The 20,916-nt window shown below is 43.6% G+C and overlaps 1 protein-coding gene across 10 annotated transcripts in view; it reads left to right on the forward strand.

Annotated features, from left to right (window-relative positions):
- TEAD1 (TEA domain transcription factor 1) overlaps window positions 1–20,916 on the forward strand; it is a 274,281-nt gene that overhangs the window by 56,484 nt on the left and 196,881 nt on the right. For 2 of the 10 annotated variants that reach the window (XM_070383953.1, XM_070383954.1), the window contains one exon: window positions 2,726–2,830. The exons of 6 other annotated variants lie outside the window; for them this stretch is intronic. Coding sequence is in view for 1 of the 4 variants with exons in the window: in XM_070383948.1 (XP_070240049.1) it covers window positions 14,613–14,627 (15 nt within the window). In the remaining 3 variants the exon portion in view is untranslated. Of the gene's footprint in view, window positions 1–2,725; window positions 2,831–14,426; window positions 14,628–20,916 lie in introns of those variants that run through there. 2 more of the 10 variants (XM_070383955.1, XM_070383948.1) reach the window with 2 other exon arrangements.

Below are 20,916 nucleotides of genomic sequence, written 5' to 3' on the forward strand. Positions count from 1 at the left end.
ATCTATCTTCTGGGCTCCAGAGATACTGCACTGAATAGAAAGCCAGCCGCCACCCCAATGTGCTCACTGTGGGGAAGGAAACAGTTACTAGTCTAAGGTAGAGAGGACCTACAGGAGAAGTGGAAAGCTTTCCTAATTGCTAAATCTTTTAACCGTAAGGATAGTTTGGTTAAAGATAGCAAAGGAGAGAGCTTTGAGACAGTTGCAGCTGACCAGAGTATGCTTTCTTATAATTCCCTTTTGCACAATAAAATCCAAGAACTGAGTTTGCCTGGGATCCTACCAGCCCCTGAGGGTTTCCAGCACTGTGGCAGTATTCCATATTATTATCATGTTTGTATGTTAATTACATTTTCTGTTGTCAGTTTACAGACCCCAAAGATGTTGCAGAATTCTTAGAGCAAACTGATAGCCCTCCCCATTGGGAGTGACCTGGGCTAATTGGAAGCCTCTTGCAAGACTGGTGGGGGCAGAGACAATCTTTTAAGAGCCAAGTAGGGGCTATTTGGGGGCATGAAGTAGCTGTGACCTGGCATCGAGGTGGCAGGCGGGCAGACTGTCATTTCAGCGGGAGATAGCATCTGATACTCATCCCTTCGGGCTAGTCTTATAATAGCTAGTCAGATAAATAAGCTGCCTCCAGTATGTTCCCAGAATATCTCTGTCTGCAAAATGTCTTTGAGGGGATATTTGACTTGCGAGCATGTGGTTGATAAAATAAATACATTTTAAAAATGTAAACCTCTCTGTGAGAGGTTTAGTCTCTTCTGTCCCTCGGGAAAAATCAGGCCCTTCTTGAACCTCTTTTCTTTCCTCAGTGTAGAATTCCTGCCATGCTTTGTAAGAAGAAGTATTTTTGGAATGTAACACCTGCAGAAATATAAAGGGGCTGTGCCCAAACCATTGAGCTGTGGCTGTTGTGTGGGTGGGTTCTCCGAGGTTTGTGAAGAGTTATCAGCCCTGACACCTGCAAAGCATGTGAAGCGCTGGGCCAGGGTTGGAGGAGCTGGAATTCAGAGGCACTTAAATTGTTTTTAGCTGGATTTTGTGGTCAGGGAGCGGGATGGGGCCATTCTCTGTGGTATTAGAGGATCCTTACCATTCAATTACACCTGCGCGAACAGACTTGGTGCCTAGGAACATGCTTGGAGTCGTATAGGAACATAATATATGGTTGTTGAGTGAGTGAATGGCTGAATAAACGAGTGAGAGGCTGAGTCAGTCCTTTTGCTGGGCTTTAGAGAGAGAGCTTGTTGGATAAGCATACTCCTGGCCCTTGCTTCTTGAAGGTAGTCTATACATTGGCGGCAGCAGTCTCACTTTGTTAGCATAGGAATCATCTGGGGATCTTGTGAAAATGCAGGTTCTGATTTCGTGGAGCTGGGACTTGGCTAGGCAATCAGCACTGCAACATGTTTCCATATTGATGTCAGTAGTGCTGGTCCTTAGGCTGTACTTTAAGTAGGGGTTCTGGGGTGTTGGAGCTGGAGTGCACGTCCAGTCGTATCTAATTCTTTGTGACCCCATGGACTGTAGCCCGCCAGGCTCTTCTGTCCGTGGGATTTTCCAGGGAAGAATACTGGAGCAGGTTGCCATTTCCTCCTCCAGGGGATCTTCTAGACCCAGGCATCAAACCCGTGTCCTCCTGTATTGGCAGGTGAATTCTTTGCCGCTGAGCCACCTGAGAAGCCCTAGGGGTTCTATTAAGGTTCAGTCGAATCACCAATAGTCGTTTGTGAATTACCAGCAGCACTAGGGGTTGAGGATAAAGATGGAAACCTTGGTCCTTGTCTCAAGAAAATGTCTTCATGGTGAAAAATCGAGACTCAGCCTTAGAAGTTTGAGAAAAAGCAATCATTGTTATACTCTGTGGTGTCAGAAGTCAGAAGAACGTTAAAAGGAGTGGAGGACCTCTTCGTGGAGGTGATGCTTAAACACCAAGGTAGAATCATATGATCTCGGAATTAAAGCTTTCTGCTTCCAGTGGAATAGGATCCCTGTAACTGCCCATCCAGCTCCTGCATAAGCTCTCATGACAGGAATGTATTGTCTTTTGCTTGTATAGCACTTTATTGGTTATAAAAGCAGTGTCACAGGTTTTATCTTGAAATGTCAGCTTTACCTTGTGAGGTTGTATACATTTTACTGCCATTTTACCGTTGTGGAGACTGAGACTCCTGAAGATTGTGACTCGTCCACGGCTGTGTTCTTTCCAGTGCTACTGCTGGGATCTGAACCTTTGATTCCCAGTTGGATGTTCTTTGAGCTGTACTCCGTTGGCTCTGAAATGGTGAGAGAACAGAGAACTGGATCCTAAAAGCTTGAATGAGAATGTGAACTTACGTAGAGAGTGAAATAGAGGTATTATGGATTCTGCAGCATAGTTGACTTGAGCAGTGTTAAAGGATTTGGAGTGTATAGATTTAGGAGAAGCTGACCCTGTACACCGTGGAGGCTTTCCCTGCAGTACATCCCCAGATAGTCTCAAAGCATTCTAGAGGCACAGCCTTTTTGATGGAGAACTCACCGTAGCAGTGGAACTGTTTATTTCTCTCACAGACCATTGTCTTATAGCGAGTCAAATAAGGTCTCCTAGAAACTTCACCCATTTATCCCAATCCCCGCTTTCCTGCTTACGTTACAAACCTAATTCCTCTTCTTATATGTTAGAGCTTTTAGATAGCCCGTTTTCTTTTGAAACATTTATGAGAGTTTTTCTTTCCAGATTTACAGTGTATGTCCACTATGAAACACTGAGAATATATGGAGAAGCAAAATATAGAGAAGTAAAAAAGAGAATTGGAAACTGTCAATAACTCGCCGCTCATAGGTAATCAGTGTTGTGAGCTTCATACCACATTGTCTTTCATTCCATTTTCAGTGCGGTGTTTGCTGTATGTGTATGTTGCTGTTTTTACAGAATGAATCTGTGTGTATAGTAGTGTGTAATTTTCTTTTCCTTATAGACAGAATTTTCTTACTTTCCTATCAGTAACTATTTATGATATTGCAGTTGGTAACATTTTATGATGAGATAGGTAATGTATTCAGTTTCATCAGATATTTTGCCTGTTCCCTCTCATATTTTAAATCCCTGCTTTTGGGTTAATGTCAGTGCCTCTATAAGTTGCTGCTGCTGCTGCTAAGTCGCTTCAGTCGTGTCCGACTCTGTGCAACCCCACGGACGGCAGCCCACCAGGCTCCCCCGTCCCTGGGATTCTCCAGGCAAGAACACTGCAGTGGCTTGCCATTTCCTTCTCCAACCTCTATAAGTTAGGTCAGCTATATCTCTGTTGTCTATTTCTGGGAGCAGAATGGTAAAGTCCAAGACTAGTTAGAAGATGACTCTTGTAGCCATGTACCTTGTTTTTACTCCAGCTTCACGATCCTCATTCCTGTTAGGACATGGTGTCACCCTCCTGTCAACTCTCTGAAATGTACACACTTCTGACTGTTCATCCTTGTATGATTGCTGGGACCCAGATTTGAGATCTCACTTTTCTTACTGTGAATGCAGCATTCTGCTCAGGGCAGCCTGATATTGCATTTGCTTTTACAGGAGCCTCATCACACTGAGTCATTGAGCTTTTGGGCAACCCAATCCCTTAAGACTTTCTCATGTGATCTTCTCTACCCTATACTTGTGAGTGGGTTTTTTTTGGACCTAAGTGCATGACTTGACATTTATCCTTATTAAATTTCTACCTTGTTAAAGTCAGCTGGTCATCATTTCCTTTGAGATGGTATCAGGAGCAGACTCTCTCATCCTTCAGAGTGACTGTCCCTTCCAACTCCCAGTCACTGGCAAATTCTAGTGTCAAATGATTCAGCAGATCCTAGCAGTCATTTATGTCTCCGTCTTCCTCACTGGGTTGTGAGTTGTTTGGGGCCAAGACCATATCATATTATTTTTCTTAAAAAACCTAATTCCTACTTCAGTTTTTATTTTATGTGACCTAGCAGTTACCCAAAAAATGTTGACATATGGATATTTGTTTTGCTTTCTCTCCAGGGATGAAGGCTTGGTGGTAGTGTCATAGTGGTGACAAATATTAGAGAAGTCAAGCCTGGGTTTCTGGGTAAGGAGCCTACAGTGGGGTTGAAGAGAATAAAACCTGAGTATCAGATATAGTAAAGATAAGCGTAGAGACCTCTGAGGTTGCTCAAGCATTGCTCGTTTGGGCTGAAGTTAATTGTTGAGAAGGATCTTCCTGTCTTCCAGGAAGGCAGGCGGTGAAGGGATTCCTCTGGGCGCAGTAGGTTAATGTCTGAGGCCATGAAAACCTGAGCTGAGAGAACAGCAATGGTAGGGGACAGGGACCATGCTGTTTGCTGAGAGAGCTGATGATGGGAAACACCACGCAGCTTCTGAGAACTGAGCTGAATCATGGTCACAGAGAGGGTTCTTATTTGACTGTATTGGAAGGTGGCGAACAAAAGTTGGCTTCTCTTTTCCTTTTATAGTCATTAAGCTTAAGGTTCACCAAGGTAAGACCTGTTTCCTGTTGATTCCCTTTAGATTAGAGTTGGAGGGAGACCAGAGCCCAGAAGCTCAGATTCGGCGCCCTGGGCCAGTCACGATGGTGTGAAAGTGGCCTGGGGCTCCTCCATTTACCCACTGTGGTCTCTGCCTTTGGGCCCTGATACAGCCTTTCTGATCCTCAGACTCCTCACCTCTGAAAGGAGAGTAATACTGCCTCCTTGCTTTTGTGAAACATACATGAGATGGTGCCGTGAGAAGTGAGGTCTGAGCGTTGGACTTGGGGCATAGCTGCTGCTAAGTAAAGGCCTGCTGAGGTAGATGGCAGTGAACTTGGCAGCATTTCTTAACCTCATGAGGATGGAGGGACAGCAGTGTGAAGGTTCCAGATACCTCCATGTGGCAGTGGGCTTTTGCAGGCATGAAGGCAGTGCTGGGGCCCCTGCTCCGCAGCCCCCACACCGCCCCCGGCCCCCAACAGTTTCGGCTCTCTTAGTTGGGACAAGGGCCCTGTTTATTGAAAGGCAAGATTTCCTCCAGGAAGAGGGAAAGGGTTTTTTTTGTTTTTCTTTTTAATTGGAAGCTAATTACTTTACAATACTGTAGTGGTTTTGCCATACATTGACATGACTCAGCCATGGGTGTACATGTGTTCCCCATCCTGAACCCCCCTCCCTCCTCCCTCCCCATGCCATCCCTCTGGATCGGGAGAGGGTCTTTAGGGGCTGGGTCTAGTCCCTGGAGTTTGTTTACCTCCAGCCCTGGTCTTCTTGGGAATTTCATGGCTTCTTCAGTGCATGGGACCTTAGTTTTTGGTGCAAGGTGAGGTTGTAGGATTCTGGGGTAGACAGTCAATTTACCTTTCCTGCTGCCTCCCGTACATGCTGGCATCTGTCACACTCCCCTCAACTATGAGGAGGCTGGTTTATATTTGTATGTAGATGCACACCTACTTGAATAATGCATGTATATGTGTGCATATGTATATAGATGTAAATAAGTGAGCAGTCATCACTAGATATACAAAAATACACAAGCAGCCGTTTATTTAAAAAAAGAAAATGAAAGATCTAAAATTATGTTTGAGCTTGGTTTAGTCTTTTGTGTTGATTAAATGTTAATGTGCTGCAATTATTTTAATTTAGTAAAGGAAGTTCAAACAGGGAGATGGGAAGAAAATAACTCTAGCTAATTGGCGAGAGTCCGAGGCCATCCAGAAAAGCAGTTTAACCAGCAGAAGTTGAAATGTTTTAGGTATCTGGTTCAGGAGTTTTTCATTGGTTTTTGTGTTTTCCCTTTTCTAGTTTAGAACTACTGATGGCTTCCCCTCCAAAGGATGGCCATCTTTTCTTCATAGTTAGCCAGGGTTCTCTTTCCGTCTCCCTTCCTCCCACTTCCTTTTTTGGTTCATTCACTCTGAGTCTTCTGAGTCAACTTTGGGGAAAGGAGGTTTAGCAAGAAGGGTTAGAAAAGGGAGAGAAAGAAGTAGGAAAAAAAAAAATCTCCTCCTGCAGTGGTTCTCTGCCATTCCTGGTCCCTGCCACAGACCAGGGGCTGCCTTTGGGCAGAGATGGGGTTAACATGTTTGCCAATCCAGGCATTTCCCTGTATGTTAGCTCATCACTGCCCTGGGAGGGAGCACATGAGGACACTGGGGCGTGACCACATTACACACGTTGCCCTGGTACAGCAGCGAAGTGGTGGAGTGTGCATTCCAGCCCAGCCCTCCACATCGAGTCAGGCTCCCGACCCAGCTCCAGATCCTCAAGGAGATCTTTGCCTGCCCTCCCTGACTCCTAAACCTGCTCTGTGTTTTTCAAGCACCTACTCTGTGCTGTGTACTGTTTTGGATTCTCAGGTTTCAGCTGATGTGTCTGTCTCTCACTGGGCTGTGAGATCTTTGAGGGCGGAGTGCGTGTTTATTACTCATCTTTATCTCTCCAGCGCAAAGCCGGCCCAGAGTTGGCCACATGCCTGTTTAAGGCTAATTGAACAAATGCTTGTATGTGTTTTATGACACCGAAATAAATTATGAGCAGTCCAGGTACCTAACACTTCTGTGTCCCAGCCCCACATAAAGCAGGAGTGAGGAGGGAAGTAGGAAATGTTTCTCTGTAGGCCATGCTTTATCTGCACATCTACAGAAGGGAATAAGGCAGCCCCTTAAGCGCTGTATCAGTATGTGTGAACTGTGAACACAGTCTCCTTTAAAATGTTAATATGATTATGATATTTGTTTACTCTGGCAAATTGCCTCTCAGATTTCTTTGAATCTATATGTAATATCCTGAAATTCCGAATGTATCCTTTTTCTTCCTCTCATGTACTATTTCTGTTCAAAACTGGAGTGTGTGAACGTATTTACTGCCTGTTAAGACCAAAGAGATTTTTTTTATTTTCTAGACTTTGTGTGTGTTGTGTGTGAGTGGATGTGCACATGCCACTGCCCTCTCTGGAAGAAACTTTTCAGGAAACACAGGATTGCATAATAGCAATATATATTAAAATAGAAATAATTCAATTTAAAGAAGGCACATGGAATTGGGAGTATTATTTGTATTTAGGATTTTACATACTTTGTTGAATTCAACTAGTGGTAAAGTGGAATCGATGCGGTCATCTCTCTTCTTTAGAAGATAACAACTGATCAGTGATTATTCTTTAAACCCAAAAAATCTCAGTGTCTGAATAATCACTGTATTTTGAGTTTCAGATGAAGGTATAATCCTCAAGCTTATTGAATGGGGCTTGAACATATTAAGTAAATAGGGAATTTTTATCAATTTTGATGGACATACGGAATGTGATGGACTCCAGCTGGAACCTGGGTTTTTGATTCCTGTCAATTCCTGTCAATTCATAGGTAAAGCAGGGCTGGAAAGGGAAGCAAGAAGTATTCCTTGGAGATAGACAGCCAAGTGAAGCTTTTACTTCTCCTTTAAATGAGTTGTTATACATGAGAATGTATTTTCTTTTTAAAACTTACCCATAATTTTCTTAAAAGATATTAAAAGCCTTTAGAAACGGTTGGACAGAATTATAAACACTATTTTTTTTTTATTTTGTCACAGTCTGCTTCTTTCAGAAGCAGCAGTCTGTCAGAATGTGCATATATGTGTGTATGTGTATGCATGTTTGTATATATATATACACACATATACACACACACGTGTATATGAATGAATGATGTGGTCAGTAATATTTAGGAGACTTTAACAAGATTCAAGTGTTGGACAGTCCACCCATGTTTGGGCCAGAAGTTAATAGAATCTACTTTTGACAGCTACTTTAAAGTCCTCTTTCGGCTCCCTTGTTTGTAGATGAGGAAAATTCTTTTGCTAAAGGTTATGTTATTGTCCTATCTTATCTTTCCCAGCAGAAATTAAGTCCTCAGAGTTAGTGTTGACACATCTCTGTCCCCATAATTAATGTGTTTTAATCGACTAAATTGACTAAAGAGGCAAGATTAAGCAAAAAAAATTTAAAAAAGGGAGAGAGACAAAGTAATCATGATCTCAGTTTAAAAATGCCCTTTGAGTGTCAGTCCTCTCTGTTTCAGATCCTCAAATGTCCTTTACTTATGATTTTTTGTGAATGAGTAAGAACAAAACCTAACATTCATGTAAGGACTTTGCTTACTGATTGAGGGTTTCCAGAAACACACAGGCAGGTGTATCTCTTACCTTGACAGTCTTTACTTTCATTTCAGCGTGACCTGGTTGGAGCTGTGAGTAGCTCAAATGTGTACATGTGCCCTAAAGTCAGCTTCATGCTGGAATTCACTTACACTCTTCATTTGGGTCCTATATGCTTTGCATAGTGGAGTTCCAAAGTGGATTAGCCTTGTTCTTCATAGTCTGCCCAGTAATTAGGAGGGTGGCGGGGGAGTGTAAAGAAAACACACTTGCTCGGTAGCAAATCCAAAAGTTTGTTCTCCTCTGGGAGGCATGCACCAGACTTGGAGGTATGTGCAGCAGAACAGTTTTAGGGGTGGTGAAGTAATTTATATGGCAGAAACACTTACAGAGGAAATTCAGTACAGGTACCAGCTGCCTTGATGAAGGGAAAATGGTCTAGGCAAAGAACAGCAATTACCTCCCCTGCCTTTTGGACTGACCCCTCAGTATTGATAAAGATTTATCAGCCTTTAAAGAGTGTTTTCTAATTTTAGCCCGAAAGATAGGTGCCTGACGAATTGATCTAACTGCTGTTTAAACTTTTGTTTCTGCGAAGAAGAAAATATTCCCTTGACTTCAAGAGAATTTGAAGAGGCGATGTGTTTAAGCCCCTGTGCCGCGCCTGGCACCTGGGTCTCAGTCTGGGTATTAGAAGATGGGCACGGAGCTGTACCTCTGGAGGGGAGGGGTATAGATTCTGGAAATAAGCTGTTCACATACACACACACACACACACACACACACACACACACGTCCCCCCTTTTCTAATGGAGGAGTAGGAACCTGTCTGGCCATCTGCAGTTGGATTCCCTGCCCCATCCCACTCCTCCTGCTTCCCCCTCCCCCACCTTTTTTTCAGTTTCAAGTTAGAATATCTTTGAGTACTGTTGTCCATTGGTATGTGAAGGAGCTGGTTCAGTGAGCCCCCATACAAACTAGAATGTGTGGATGTAGATTTGTCCTTTTGTGACCTAATTTCACTTAGCATAATGTCCTCAAGTTTTATCCTTGTTGTGGATTTCTTTCCTGTTTGGGGATGCATATTCTTCAAGGCCCTATTTTATTTTAACCCCAAGCATGTGTGAAATAGTCACCCACCAACACATGAATTCATTCTCTACTGCCTTTAATGAGTAGTCACTCATGCAGTTTTCTGGCTACCCATTCATCCTTCTTCACTTTTTCCCCTCCCTCTTTGATTACATGTTACCTGCCAGACATTGGGCTAGTGACCCATAAGACAAAGACTACCTCTGTTTGCTTCCCATCCCAAACTTTTAGTCTATGAGGAAGGTGGACTCGGGCAATTACTAAGCAGTATCAGTGAAACTGTAGTTGTGTGTTTGAAGTTCCATGAGACATGAGAGGCAATGTAGCAGATGACTTGAGAGCCAGGCAAGGCTTTGCTGAAGAGGTAGCACTTGAGTTGGCCTCCAAAGTATATGTGGCAACTGTATAGGTGGCTAAGGGGAGGAAAGACGTTTCAGAAAAGGGGCCCAGCAGAGCAGCAGCTGGGAGACTTGTCTATACTTCACGCAATCTAGTTGAGTAGTTATCAGTTTAGACTCTGCAGTCAGACTGTTCAGATCCTGGCTTTTGTCTCTTAGTTTCCTTGTTTCTAAATGGGAATAATAATAGTACTTTTCTTATAGTCTTGTTATGAGGGTTAAATGAACCATGTGGGAAATCTACTTTCTCTTTCTGTCTCTTGGTTTCCTTGTTTCTAAATGGGAATAATGATAGTACTTTTCTTACAGTGTTGTTATGAGAGTTAAATGCATTGACATATAAATTGCTTAGAATCCGGTCAGGTACAGAATACATGCTGTCTGTAAGTTTTAGCCATTATTGCTACTGAAATGTTTAGAGGAACTTTAAGTCCTTAGGTCTACCTAAAGTCAGCTGTAATCTGTGCATTGTTTCTGCATTTGGAGGTTGTGAAGACTAGATATGGAGTTTGAGATTGGTTGGGTGGATCCTAGTGGTAAAACAGGGTTCAAGTGTTCATAGATGCCCAACCTCCAAGCTTTCTTGTATTTAGGTACTTGAATATCTCTTGTATCTGCGTCTACTTAAATTTTCTTCAAGAAAGTCAGGATAATTTATTAAAAATTACAAAACAATGAAACATAAAAAGTGTAAAATGAAAACCTATCTGTTCAGTTCAGTCACTCAGTTGTTTCCGACTCTTTGTGACCCCCTGAATCGCTGCACGCCAGGCTTCCCTGTCCATCACCAACTCCCGGAGTTCACTCAGACTCACGTCCATCGGGTCAGTGATGCCATCCAGCCATCTCATCCTCTGTCATCCCCTTCTCCTCCTGCCCCCAATCCCTCCCAGCATCAGAGTCTTTTCCAATGAGTCAACTCTTTGGATGAGGTAGCCAAAGTACTGGAGTTTCAGCTGTAGCATCATTCCTTCCAAAGAAATCCCAGGACTGATCTCCTTTAGAATGGACTGGTTGGATCTCCTTGCAGTCCAAGGGACTCTCAAGAGTCTTCTCCAACACCACAGTTCAAAAGCATCAATTCTTCAGCACTCAGCTTTCTTCACAGTTCAACTCTCACATCCATACATGACCACTGGAAACCTATAAAGTGTAAAATAAAAACCCTCCTAACAGTAACGGTTTTCTTTTTCACTTCTGTAGACATAGCATAGAGTTGTAATTACATATGTATACACACATATACATATATACACACAACTTTGTAGATAATACATATACACACAGTTTTGTATTTTGCTTTTAAAAAATTTGTATTTTTGTATTTTGCTTTGAGAAACTTTCCTTTGTTTGTCTATTCTTTTTGATTTTTCTTGTAAATGAACACACAGTTTTCCTTTGCATTTGTGCTGTGGTTTTCTTAATCATTCTGCCATTCATAGTAGTATAGACAATTCTATAATGTAGGTCTTTGTGCTTCTAATTTTTTTTTTCTCCCATGGGGTCTTCTCTTAATAAATTTCTAGTGTTAGGATTATTAGGTCAAAGAATTTCAGCCTTTTGAGACTCTTAGTAACTATAGCCATTTGGATCTTCACATCCCCAGTACCTCTAGGATAGTTCCTGGGTCATATTCACTACAGATGTTATTGCTCTTTTAAGGTTTGCTGATTAGGAAGTTTAAAATAACACTTTAAATTTGCTTGAATTTGCCATCCTTTCTCCCTCCTGGTGAAGAGGCATGTTTTGTCATATGCTTATTCTCCTGTGTGACTTGTTCACTCATTTCCTTTTCTGGTTATGTTCTTGATATTTTCCAGTACAAATTTGAGTCATTAATTTACCATAAATACTAGCTTTGTGTTGGAAAAAAAATTCAGGTATAAGGGTCCGAACTGTTTCCCTGTCCTGCAGTAGCGAGGCTCTCATCTGTGCCACTGCATTTCTGAAGAGGGAGAAAGAGGCATCATTGCTTGCTAGGCCAGCTCTCCTGGGGTCCCAGTGGCCAAGAGTCTGGACACTCTCCAGTGACCTTGCTTTGTAGCTGCTTTTTATTGTGAAAATAGAGCGTCTATCCATTACCTTGACTCTAAAAGTGTGCCAACTTCATTTATTGGCTCTTTCCTACTCCTCATGCCCAGTGCCTGCTAGCCAGCATACAGCAGGCAATTTGTTTTCATCTGTCATAGATCAGGGGTTGGAATGGACCTTCTCTGACATTCTTCCTACTCTAGTCCCCTCCACAGTATCCTTGTTAAGAGATTGCTCAGCTGCTCCTTGATTACCTCCAGTGATGAGAGGTTCACTCTATCACAAAGACAGACCTTGAACTCAAGGTGAGATAGGTCTGGGTCTGGATTTTCTGTTTTATCTGTGGATAAAAGCCTGTTTCTAAACCTTATTTGCTTCATTATCTGAATGATGTATATGGTAATATACATCTAATATTAGAGGTAATATATCTCTACCTAATAGTGTTGTAATGAGTATTAGAAGAAATAATAAAAGTAGAGTCTTAAACCCTGTTCCTCACACACAGTAGTGAGGAATAAATGTTAGCTCTGAATATTATTTCCATCTACTACTGCAAGGTGTTTCCTTACATTTTAGCTATTATGTTTGATTTTAAGAATCAAAAATATTTTTATACCCATCAATTAGAATTTTACTGATTTTGGAAAGAAATCTTAGCCCCCGTAGTGACTTGGAGTTTGGAGTATATTCTTCCACCATGGAGGTGAGGATGGACATTGTCTTTGAGCTGATTGCAGCTTGAGCCACCTTTCCAGTGGCTATACTGGACAGTGCTGTAATGTATCCAGGCTGACACCTTCTTGGTTTTGAAAGCCTGATTTTACAGACCCCTTGTTTGCCCTTCTTCCCTTTCCTGGCTGGTGTTCCTGCCCTGGCAGCCCCAGTAAAGGATGGACAAAAACATTTGAAGGAAATGAAACTCTGTTCCACAGATAACAGAACTAGTTATCTGTTCTCTCCCACAGAAAACAGTTAGCTCTGTAAAGAGAGGGCTAAGGTAGAGGTCATGCTTCCAAGTGCATAGTGATAATGCCCTGCCCCACATGCTGCTTTTATTGGTATTATAGAGTAATCCAGTACCAGGGTGGTCTGGGCATAAGTTAGGCTGTCCTGACTCCTTTTATCTCTAGACTTCAGCATTTCTGTATTTTTGCTTTAGCTTGCTGAGACTATAATTGAGGATCTGAGAGCTCCTCCAAGTCTCCTGTGATTTAAGCAGATAACTTTTACCCTTGGGGAACCAGTGTCATTGGTGTTTCTACTAGGTCCATGACCCTCAGGATTGTGATGTTTGTCTTTGTCTGAACCAACTCACTGTGCTTTGTAGAGAATAATTTAGTGGGAACTGCCCACCTCGCCACCCCCACCCCCGCCCACCCAACATCTTGGTAAGTTCTTTCTATTAATTGTCCATTTCAGTTTTAAAGATAGAATATTAGAGAATGAGTTTAAGAAACAGCACTGATGTGATGGTAATGAAGATTTTAAACAGTGGTATTTGAGGAACTGGTTGGAGGGGAAGATTAACAAAATTTAAAAAGCATATCCTGAGTTACAAGTGGTATGTGAAGAAGGGTGATGTTTAAAATATTTAACAGACAGTGTGGACATCAACACAGTGGAACCCACTGGAGGCCCCCAGGTGTGCCAGGCACTTACCCTGTACTTGCTGGGTAGTGTGGCGGTGAGGGGCCCTGGGAGAGGGGCGGGAGCTAAGGGGCCAGGCACTCGTCAGGCTTGGGTCCCCGTCTCTTTCCAGCCTGTGTGGAAGTGTTTCAGTGTCTTAAACAGGTGCTGGCAGGGGCGGCGTCTGAATCACCTTTGACAGATGTTAGGAAGTGTTGGCTCTGTGCCTTGGCTGTCTTCCTTTGTCTCAGTGCTGAGGGCCCTTGGTGGTATTGGCCTGGTGATCTCTTGGTAGGTGCCTGGAATGTTTCACATTAGAATTTAGGGGTGTCTGTCTGGAAAGTGCTGAGACACATTGCTTTAATCAGAGAACACTACAGCGTGATAGGCACTGTCCCTGTCTTTACGAGGCTCCCAATCTGTACCAGTGGCTTCAAGTTTCTCCTGCCCCTGGATTCTAGGAAATCTGTTGGAAGTCACTACAAGGATATCTGCCATACAGTGAAAAGTTGGGCAAAATCTAAATGTCGAGCTGTGTGAAAATAGTCAAAGAATAGTATATCCACGACATGAAATTATTATGCCTCTTAAATTCATGAATACAGAGGATATTTCAGGACTCAGAAAAATGCTGAATGTGAAACCTTAGGTGGACAATAAAAGAACCTCACACAATAGGTAATAGTAATAATAATGTTACAGTACATGAAAATACATTAAAATGCATTGTTAGCCCTGACTATTATTTGGTGGAGGGCAGTGGGTAGAGTTAACGTGTGCTTCTGTTTCCATTCTTGTAGTCACCTGTGGGCATTAACTTTATAATTAGAGGCATCCTATAAATACTGTATTTCTAAAATCCAGTTTAGAGTTTTAAAATGTTATTTGTATGATCAGCGACCAAATATTTTGAATTTAATCAGGGAGAAATACTTTTGAAGGCTGTGTTTATCGTCTGTAAAGGAAGCTGCTGACTCGGTGGAATAAAAAGTAAAAGCCTAGGTCAGCCTGCCGATGCTGGGGCCCCAGCTTCCAGACGGCAAGGGCTCCGAGAGGCCCTAATGTACTTGTTGAAAGGCCCTCCTTGGCCTCGTATTAATGTCCCTCACTGAGCCGTGCTCTCCTCTGCCGGCTAACCTTGTCAGAAGGTTACCCGTGGCTCTCCAGGGCTCGTCTAATTTTAAATCCAGTGTGCCGGCCAGCGTGGTGGCGTGGCATTGGGCTGCGGGGACACTAACACTCCCTGGAAGATACGGCTGGGGAAAGATGAGCCGAGTCCCTGGGTTTTTCTCATCCTCCTGTAAGTGACCAGGCCCGCTGAACAAGCAAAAGAGAGCTGGGATAATAATGAGAGCTTTTATGGTAAAAATCAGGATTATTAAAGATCTTTTAGCAGTGGCAGTGCTGGTGGATAATTGCACGGTGTGGTGTGTCCTGCATGAGTTGTGTGAATTCTGACCGCGTGAGCCTGATGGGGTCCTCTCTTCTGGGAACTCGACTCTGACTGTTTTTAAAGCAGAATGAAGCTGCCTCTCATTTCACTGTTGATTTGATGCTCCTCTGCATTTATAGAGCTCAAACTCTGCTGATAGTAGGCTCCTTTTCTGAAGTTTTTTTTTACTGGTTGGATTGGGAAAGAGCTATTATTTCTTCAAAGCTAAAAAATAAAAGATACCAGAATCTTCTTACCTGCATGTCTATCAGCTGCTGTTGGCTACCACTAGGATTATCATTTTAAAGATCCCCACGTCCCCCTTTTAAGTATTTGCAATAGAGTCCTGTTTAGAACACTGCTGAACCATTTAATACTTGTAACCCTGATGTTTTAACACGAAGCAAACATTGGTAACTGCAAAATAATATGATGTTGGGGAACTTTTCTCCATCATAATTAACTTTGAAAAAGAGAACAGAGAATCCTTTTTTTCTCCCCCATTTGGATTTTTTTAATTTTTTAAAATCTTCCTTCTCTTTCAACACCTTCAGGCTGGTAAGGTGCCTATTAGAGTTAGCTGCCAGGGCATTCACAGCGACTCTCACGTGTACGAGATTACGATGGGAAACTTCACCCACCTGGTCCACTGCCTGGTCTCTGGTTTACCTGCCCAATGGAAGAAGGGCCTCCTTTCCTTGTAGCTGGGTCTCTATCCACCCTCTTATAAAACAGTTGCGAGGAGCCAATTAAACAGGCATAGTGTGTGGAGTAAACCAAGATGAAAGCACAATGGATGGAGATTCAATAACCTGCTAACTCCCTACGGTGATTGAAGTCAACTTTGAAGTACCCAGGCTGGGTCAGACCACATCAAGCCAGCAGTGTTCCTACACAAGGGTAGCGTGAGAGTTATCTGTAATTTTATTTTAAGGAAAAAAAAAGTGCATACATGTTTTTCATTGGCCTTTTATTTTTTGAAGGTCTGTCCCTCCTTCTCTAGGCCTAATTAGCTCTGTCACGTTTGGCTGTAGTTTTGAGAAAATTAGAGCTGAGTAATATTGGGAATTGTTGAATGGGAATACTTGTTGAAATCTTTATTGACCCAACTCTGACTTTTCTAAATAGTATTAAATAAGCAAATAAAAAAACCCACCCCCTTCTTACCTTAAAATAATGTTTTTAAAAGCACGTTTAAAGTAGTTAAGTATAATATAAATATAAGCTACTCTGGCTTGGATGCTAAATAAATGAGTTATTGCAGAGGCTGCAGTGGCGATGTTAAAAGAGTGTACTTAAGAATCTAAAGTACGTTTTATGAAACCCAGTTCCTCTTCGACTCAGATGCAAATGTCTGCTTTTCTTCGCCTGGTTTTCTCTTTCTCGCCTCTTCCCTTCTGCACTTGGCCTGCAAGCCTTCCTGGTGTAGGCCTGCTGTTATTTTTGTGGTAACCTGACACTTTGGCCAGCGACTGCATCCCCCAGGCCCCCGGGGGGTGAACTGGCTGTGAGCTGAAAAGCCGGGCTCCCGATCTGATGATCCAGTGTCCCGGTGTCCCATGCGGAGCAGCTGCTGCATCAGGGCTGGGGGCCAGCAGGGTTGGGGGCTGGGGGCTCCGGGTCATGATGCCACAGTCTGGGCAGGAAGGGTGCGTGTCACAGTTCAGACCTCAGATTGTGGCTTCTTAGGTCATAGGCCCTACTTTGAGTTGGGAGTCCAGCAGAGGCCAGCTAGTCAGGGGTTCTGGAGACTGGAGGAAGGTTTTGAAACTACTGTGTTTTTTTATTGCATTCTGTGGGTCTCATCTAGACTATGCCTGAGGCTGTCTTTGTAATGCCTTAGACAAGGATGAATTTCTTAATAGTCATGAAGATTGTATTAATATTTTATGTTAAACTAATTTCATCTCGCTGGGGTAGGGAATGAGGTACAGAAATGAATGGGACAGAACCCCTGTTTTCTGAAAATGTGCAGTGTAGCAGGAATGACAGATATAGAAGCACTAAGTATTAATTATAGTTGTGTACGTTCGTTCAACAATTAGCTGAGGACCTGCAATGTGTCAGGCACAGTTCTCAGCCGTGTGTGCACAAATACCCACTGATCTGTAAGCGTACAGATGAGTAACGTATGTAATGACTCCCGAGGATTGAGACGTCTGTACTTGTATGGATCATTTAATCTTTCAGCAGGTAGGTAACATTAATTCCCATTTTGCATGCATGCACATACACACGTCACCCTGAGACATAGCTAACAAGTGGAGAGCTCAAAATAAAAACCTCTAGGATTCTAAAACCGTGTGTATTCTTTATACGTACATATTTTTTTAACTGTTGGGCCACATAGACTCTCCAGATGCACAGTGTCCTCTCTAGAATGGTAGGAGTGCCCACAAAGGGAAGCATTTAGCAAAAAACAAAAAAACAAACTTTTTTTTTAAGTTTCAGCAATTCATCTGGTATTGAGAGGTACGAAACATAGGAATGTCAAAGAGCATACTGATCAGCTGGAGATAGTATCCTAAGAGAAATTTTGATGAAGCGTACCAAGTATGGTGTTAGAAGTTCGCTTGAGGTGCTTTGAGGACAAGGAAGTGACTTCTCCTAGTGGAGAAAGCTGTCAAGGTTTCCCGGAGGAGAGGTTGGTGACTTTAGTCTTGAAAGGACTGGTAGACATTCTTTAGATGAAATTGCTGGTGAGACAAGCAGCTGAGCAGAGGGACCCAGGTGGCTGAGGGGGTGAAGCAGGCAGCCTGCTGTGCCTGGGCACCTTGGGCGCCCTAGCTATGGGGGACTGACTGCACAGATGCCTGCAAAGCAGGCTAGTGGCAGGTGGTGAGGGCTGTGAGTGTCCTGCTATGCATTGGGTTCTGGACGGGGTGGGCATCTGCTGAAAGACTTAAAATGAATGTAGGATGAAAGCCATGTTTGCATTCTGGGAAAACTTCTCTGGCTGTAGAATAGCATAGGAGAAGCTGGCTAAAAATACATGAGCTGGGGATTCTGATTCAGTACTTCTGGTATCGTGGCTGAGATCGATATTCTTAAGAAGCCACTTATGTCATCCTAATGTTCTTCCAGGCTTGGGAACCTGGCAGAACCAGCTTGTTGGTAGTGGTGGCATTGTGGGGATGTAGGCGACAGCCCAGTTCAGAGAGCGGTGATGAGGTCCTGCCTGTCAGACAGGAGCAAAGTTAGTGGGTTGGGGAGGAGCAGAGGGGATGCAGTTGAGAGATGAGGGGCCAAGCGGACATTCTTGGTGACAAGTTGCAGGGAAAGGGATGGGAGAAGCTTGAGATGTTGGCCTTCCTTTGGGCGCTGATTCAGCCAGGTTCTTTGAATGGAAGAATCGCTCAGAGCCGGGCTGAGGGATTGGGTTCCCTCCCCCAGGGCCGGGAACATCCTTTCTGGATTTTCTTGGGTGCTTTTAGAGACAGATGGTTAATATACAGAAGTGCCCTGGGAGGTGTGAGTGTTGGTGCGCCAGGTCTGTGTGTACGTGAGGTTTGCTTTGCTTTGCCTTTGGGCCTTTTGGCCTCTAAAGTCTCGCCCTGGAAGTAAAGTCATCATTAAATTTGGACTGAGGGGCCATCCACATTGTGAATGTCCGAGACTGGAAGGGCTTTAGTGGCAAGTCATAGATATAATTGGAAATGGGTTGCATTTTGATTAGAGAGAGGAGTTCCTTCTTCGTCTATCAAGGTTAGCAGAATCTGCAGGAGGAAGAGATCCTAGAAGGAACTACACATCCCTCCCCTTTATTATTGTCATTATTGTTTTTTTTTTCCCTGAAAACTCCGTGTGTTTGTGTGTGCGCGCGCGTGCATGCACACACACAAGTTTGCAGAAGTGCCGCTGGGGAGGTGCAGAAATATTGATCGAATCAAGCCCTGGCCCTTTGCCTGTTTTGCTTGCTACAGCTGCCTCATTCACTGGGGTGAGGAATGTCCGGGGTGAGGAGGGAGGAGTCTGGTGACAGGTGACATGGTCAGGGTCAGCTCTCCTTCAGAGCTCCCGGGGCCTTGCAGAAGCGAAGCAGGTTTGTCCTGATAGCAGAATTGGGTGCTTCAGCCTTTGTGACCAGGACTCTCTTTGCCTGGGTGTCTTCTGGCCCCACTACATTCCCCTGATGTGCTTATGGACTGCTTAGGGCTGGTGTGCACCCAGTCGGGGCTCAAGTTATACTGGGTTAATTTGAAAGACTGGTGTATTGTCTAAGGAAGAATAATACTTATTCTGCCTCAGCCGGTTTCCTGCCAAGAGTCTTTCTCCTGTTGAGGTTGCTCTGGGTATAAAACAAGGGTTTCGATTTGGGGAGTGGGGGTGGGGGTGAGGGTGAGGCTTTAACTGGCCCCTGAGTTTGCATCCCTCTCAGTTTAAGACCGGTGTTGCAGCTGCTCCATCCCTGTGTCATCCATGAAATGGCAGGTTCCTCACTGGAGGGGTGGGGACTCCCTTGTGTCAGCTACCCTGGGAACGGGTGGACGTTTGTGAACAAGCCGTGTCATACATTTTTGGTTCATTGATATACTTGCTCACAGTCCCATGAGCCGGCATTTGAACACGGGCCGTGCACACACGTGAGTGTGACCGTGTGAGCACAGTGTCCTAGTCCTCACACTGAGTTCAGGATGACTGAGCTGTCAGCGAGGGCCGTGGAGTGCTCCACGACCAAGTCGGAGAGGGTGTATTGGAAGAGCTGAGTGGGCGCAGAGCGAAGTTAATCCTGTGACTCTGGACTGCTTAAACAAGCACACCTGTATAAATGGTCACTGTCTTTTTGTGCATTAAAAGTTTTTTATAAATTTGGAATGCTCAAGGGATGTGTCACATTGTAACACCTGAATTTGTCTAGAGAACTTTTTTGGTCTTGAACCTCACTGAAAATGCTTTGGATTAAAAAATGTGGATTCTAAATTTATAAAACTACCCGTTCTTCATCCTTTATTCCCCCAAACACATACCATAGACTAAGATACAGACTCCTTTAAAAGTTGCTTATACACTCCTGACGTTGTTGGGGTTTTCTTGTGGCCTTTGTATGAAACAGCTCAAGCTTTTTTTTTTATATTGGAGTATAGCAGATTAACGGAGAAGGCAATGGCACCCCACTCCAGTACTCTTGCCTGGAAAATCCATGGACAGAGGAGCCTCGTAGGCTGCAGTCCATGGGGTCGCTAAGAGTCGGACACGACTGAGCGACTTCACTTTCACTTTTCTCTTTCATGCGTTGGAGAAGGAAATGGCAACCCACTCTAGTATTCTTGCCTGGAGAATCCCAGGGACGGCGGAGCCTGGTGGGCTGCCGTCTATGGGGTCACACAGAGTCGGACACGACTGAAGTGACTTAGCATTAGCATTAGCATAGCAGATTAAAAATGTGATAATTTCAGGTGTACAGGAAAGTGACTTAGCCATACATATGCATGTTTCCATTCTCCCCTAAACTCCCCTCCCATCCAGGCTGGCACACAACATTGAGCAGAGTTCCCTGTGCTGTACAGTAGAACTTTGTTGTTTATCCATTTTAGATATAGCTGACTGTGCATGTCAGTCCTAAAGTCCCTATCTATCTCTTCCCCCATTCATCTCCCCTGGTAACCATAAATTCTCTTAAGTCTGTGAGTCTGTTTCTGTTTTGTAAATAAGTTCTTTTGTATCATTTCTTTTTAGATTCCTCCTATAATTTGCATCATTTCTTTTAAATATCTTTAGTTTCCTTATATTAGTAATAAATGATATTTCCCTTTCTCTGTCTGACTCCACTCAGTCTGACAGTCTCTAAGTTCATCCATGTTGCTGTAAAGTGACATTATTTCGTTCTTTTCATGACTGAGTAATATTCCATTGCATATGTGTACTATATCTTCTTCATCCATTCCTCTGTCAATGGACATTTAGGTTGATTCCATGTCTTGTCTGTTGTAAACAGTGCTGTACTGAACATTGGGGTGCTTATACCCTTTCAGACCATGTTTTTCTCCAGTTACATGCGCAGGAGTCACCTGCAATGTGAGATAACTGGGTTTGATCCCTGGGTTGGGAAGCTCCCCTGGAGGAGGGCGTGGCAACCCACTCCAGTATTTTTGCCTGGAGAATCTCAATGGACAGAGGAGCCTGGTGGGCTACAGTCCAGGGGTTGCAATGAGTCGGACATGACTAAGCTCAGCACAGCACATGCCCAGGAATAAAATTGCAGGGTCACATGGTAGCTCT

Source organism: Bos mutus, chromosome 15, assembly GCF_027580195.1.
Source record: "Bos mutus isolate GX-2022 chromosome 15, NWIPB_WYAK_1.1, whole genome shotgun sequence".
Lineage (NCBI taxonomy): Eukaryota > Metazoa > Chordata > Mammalia > Artiodactyla > Bovidae > Bos > Bos mutus.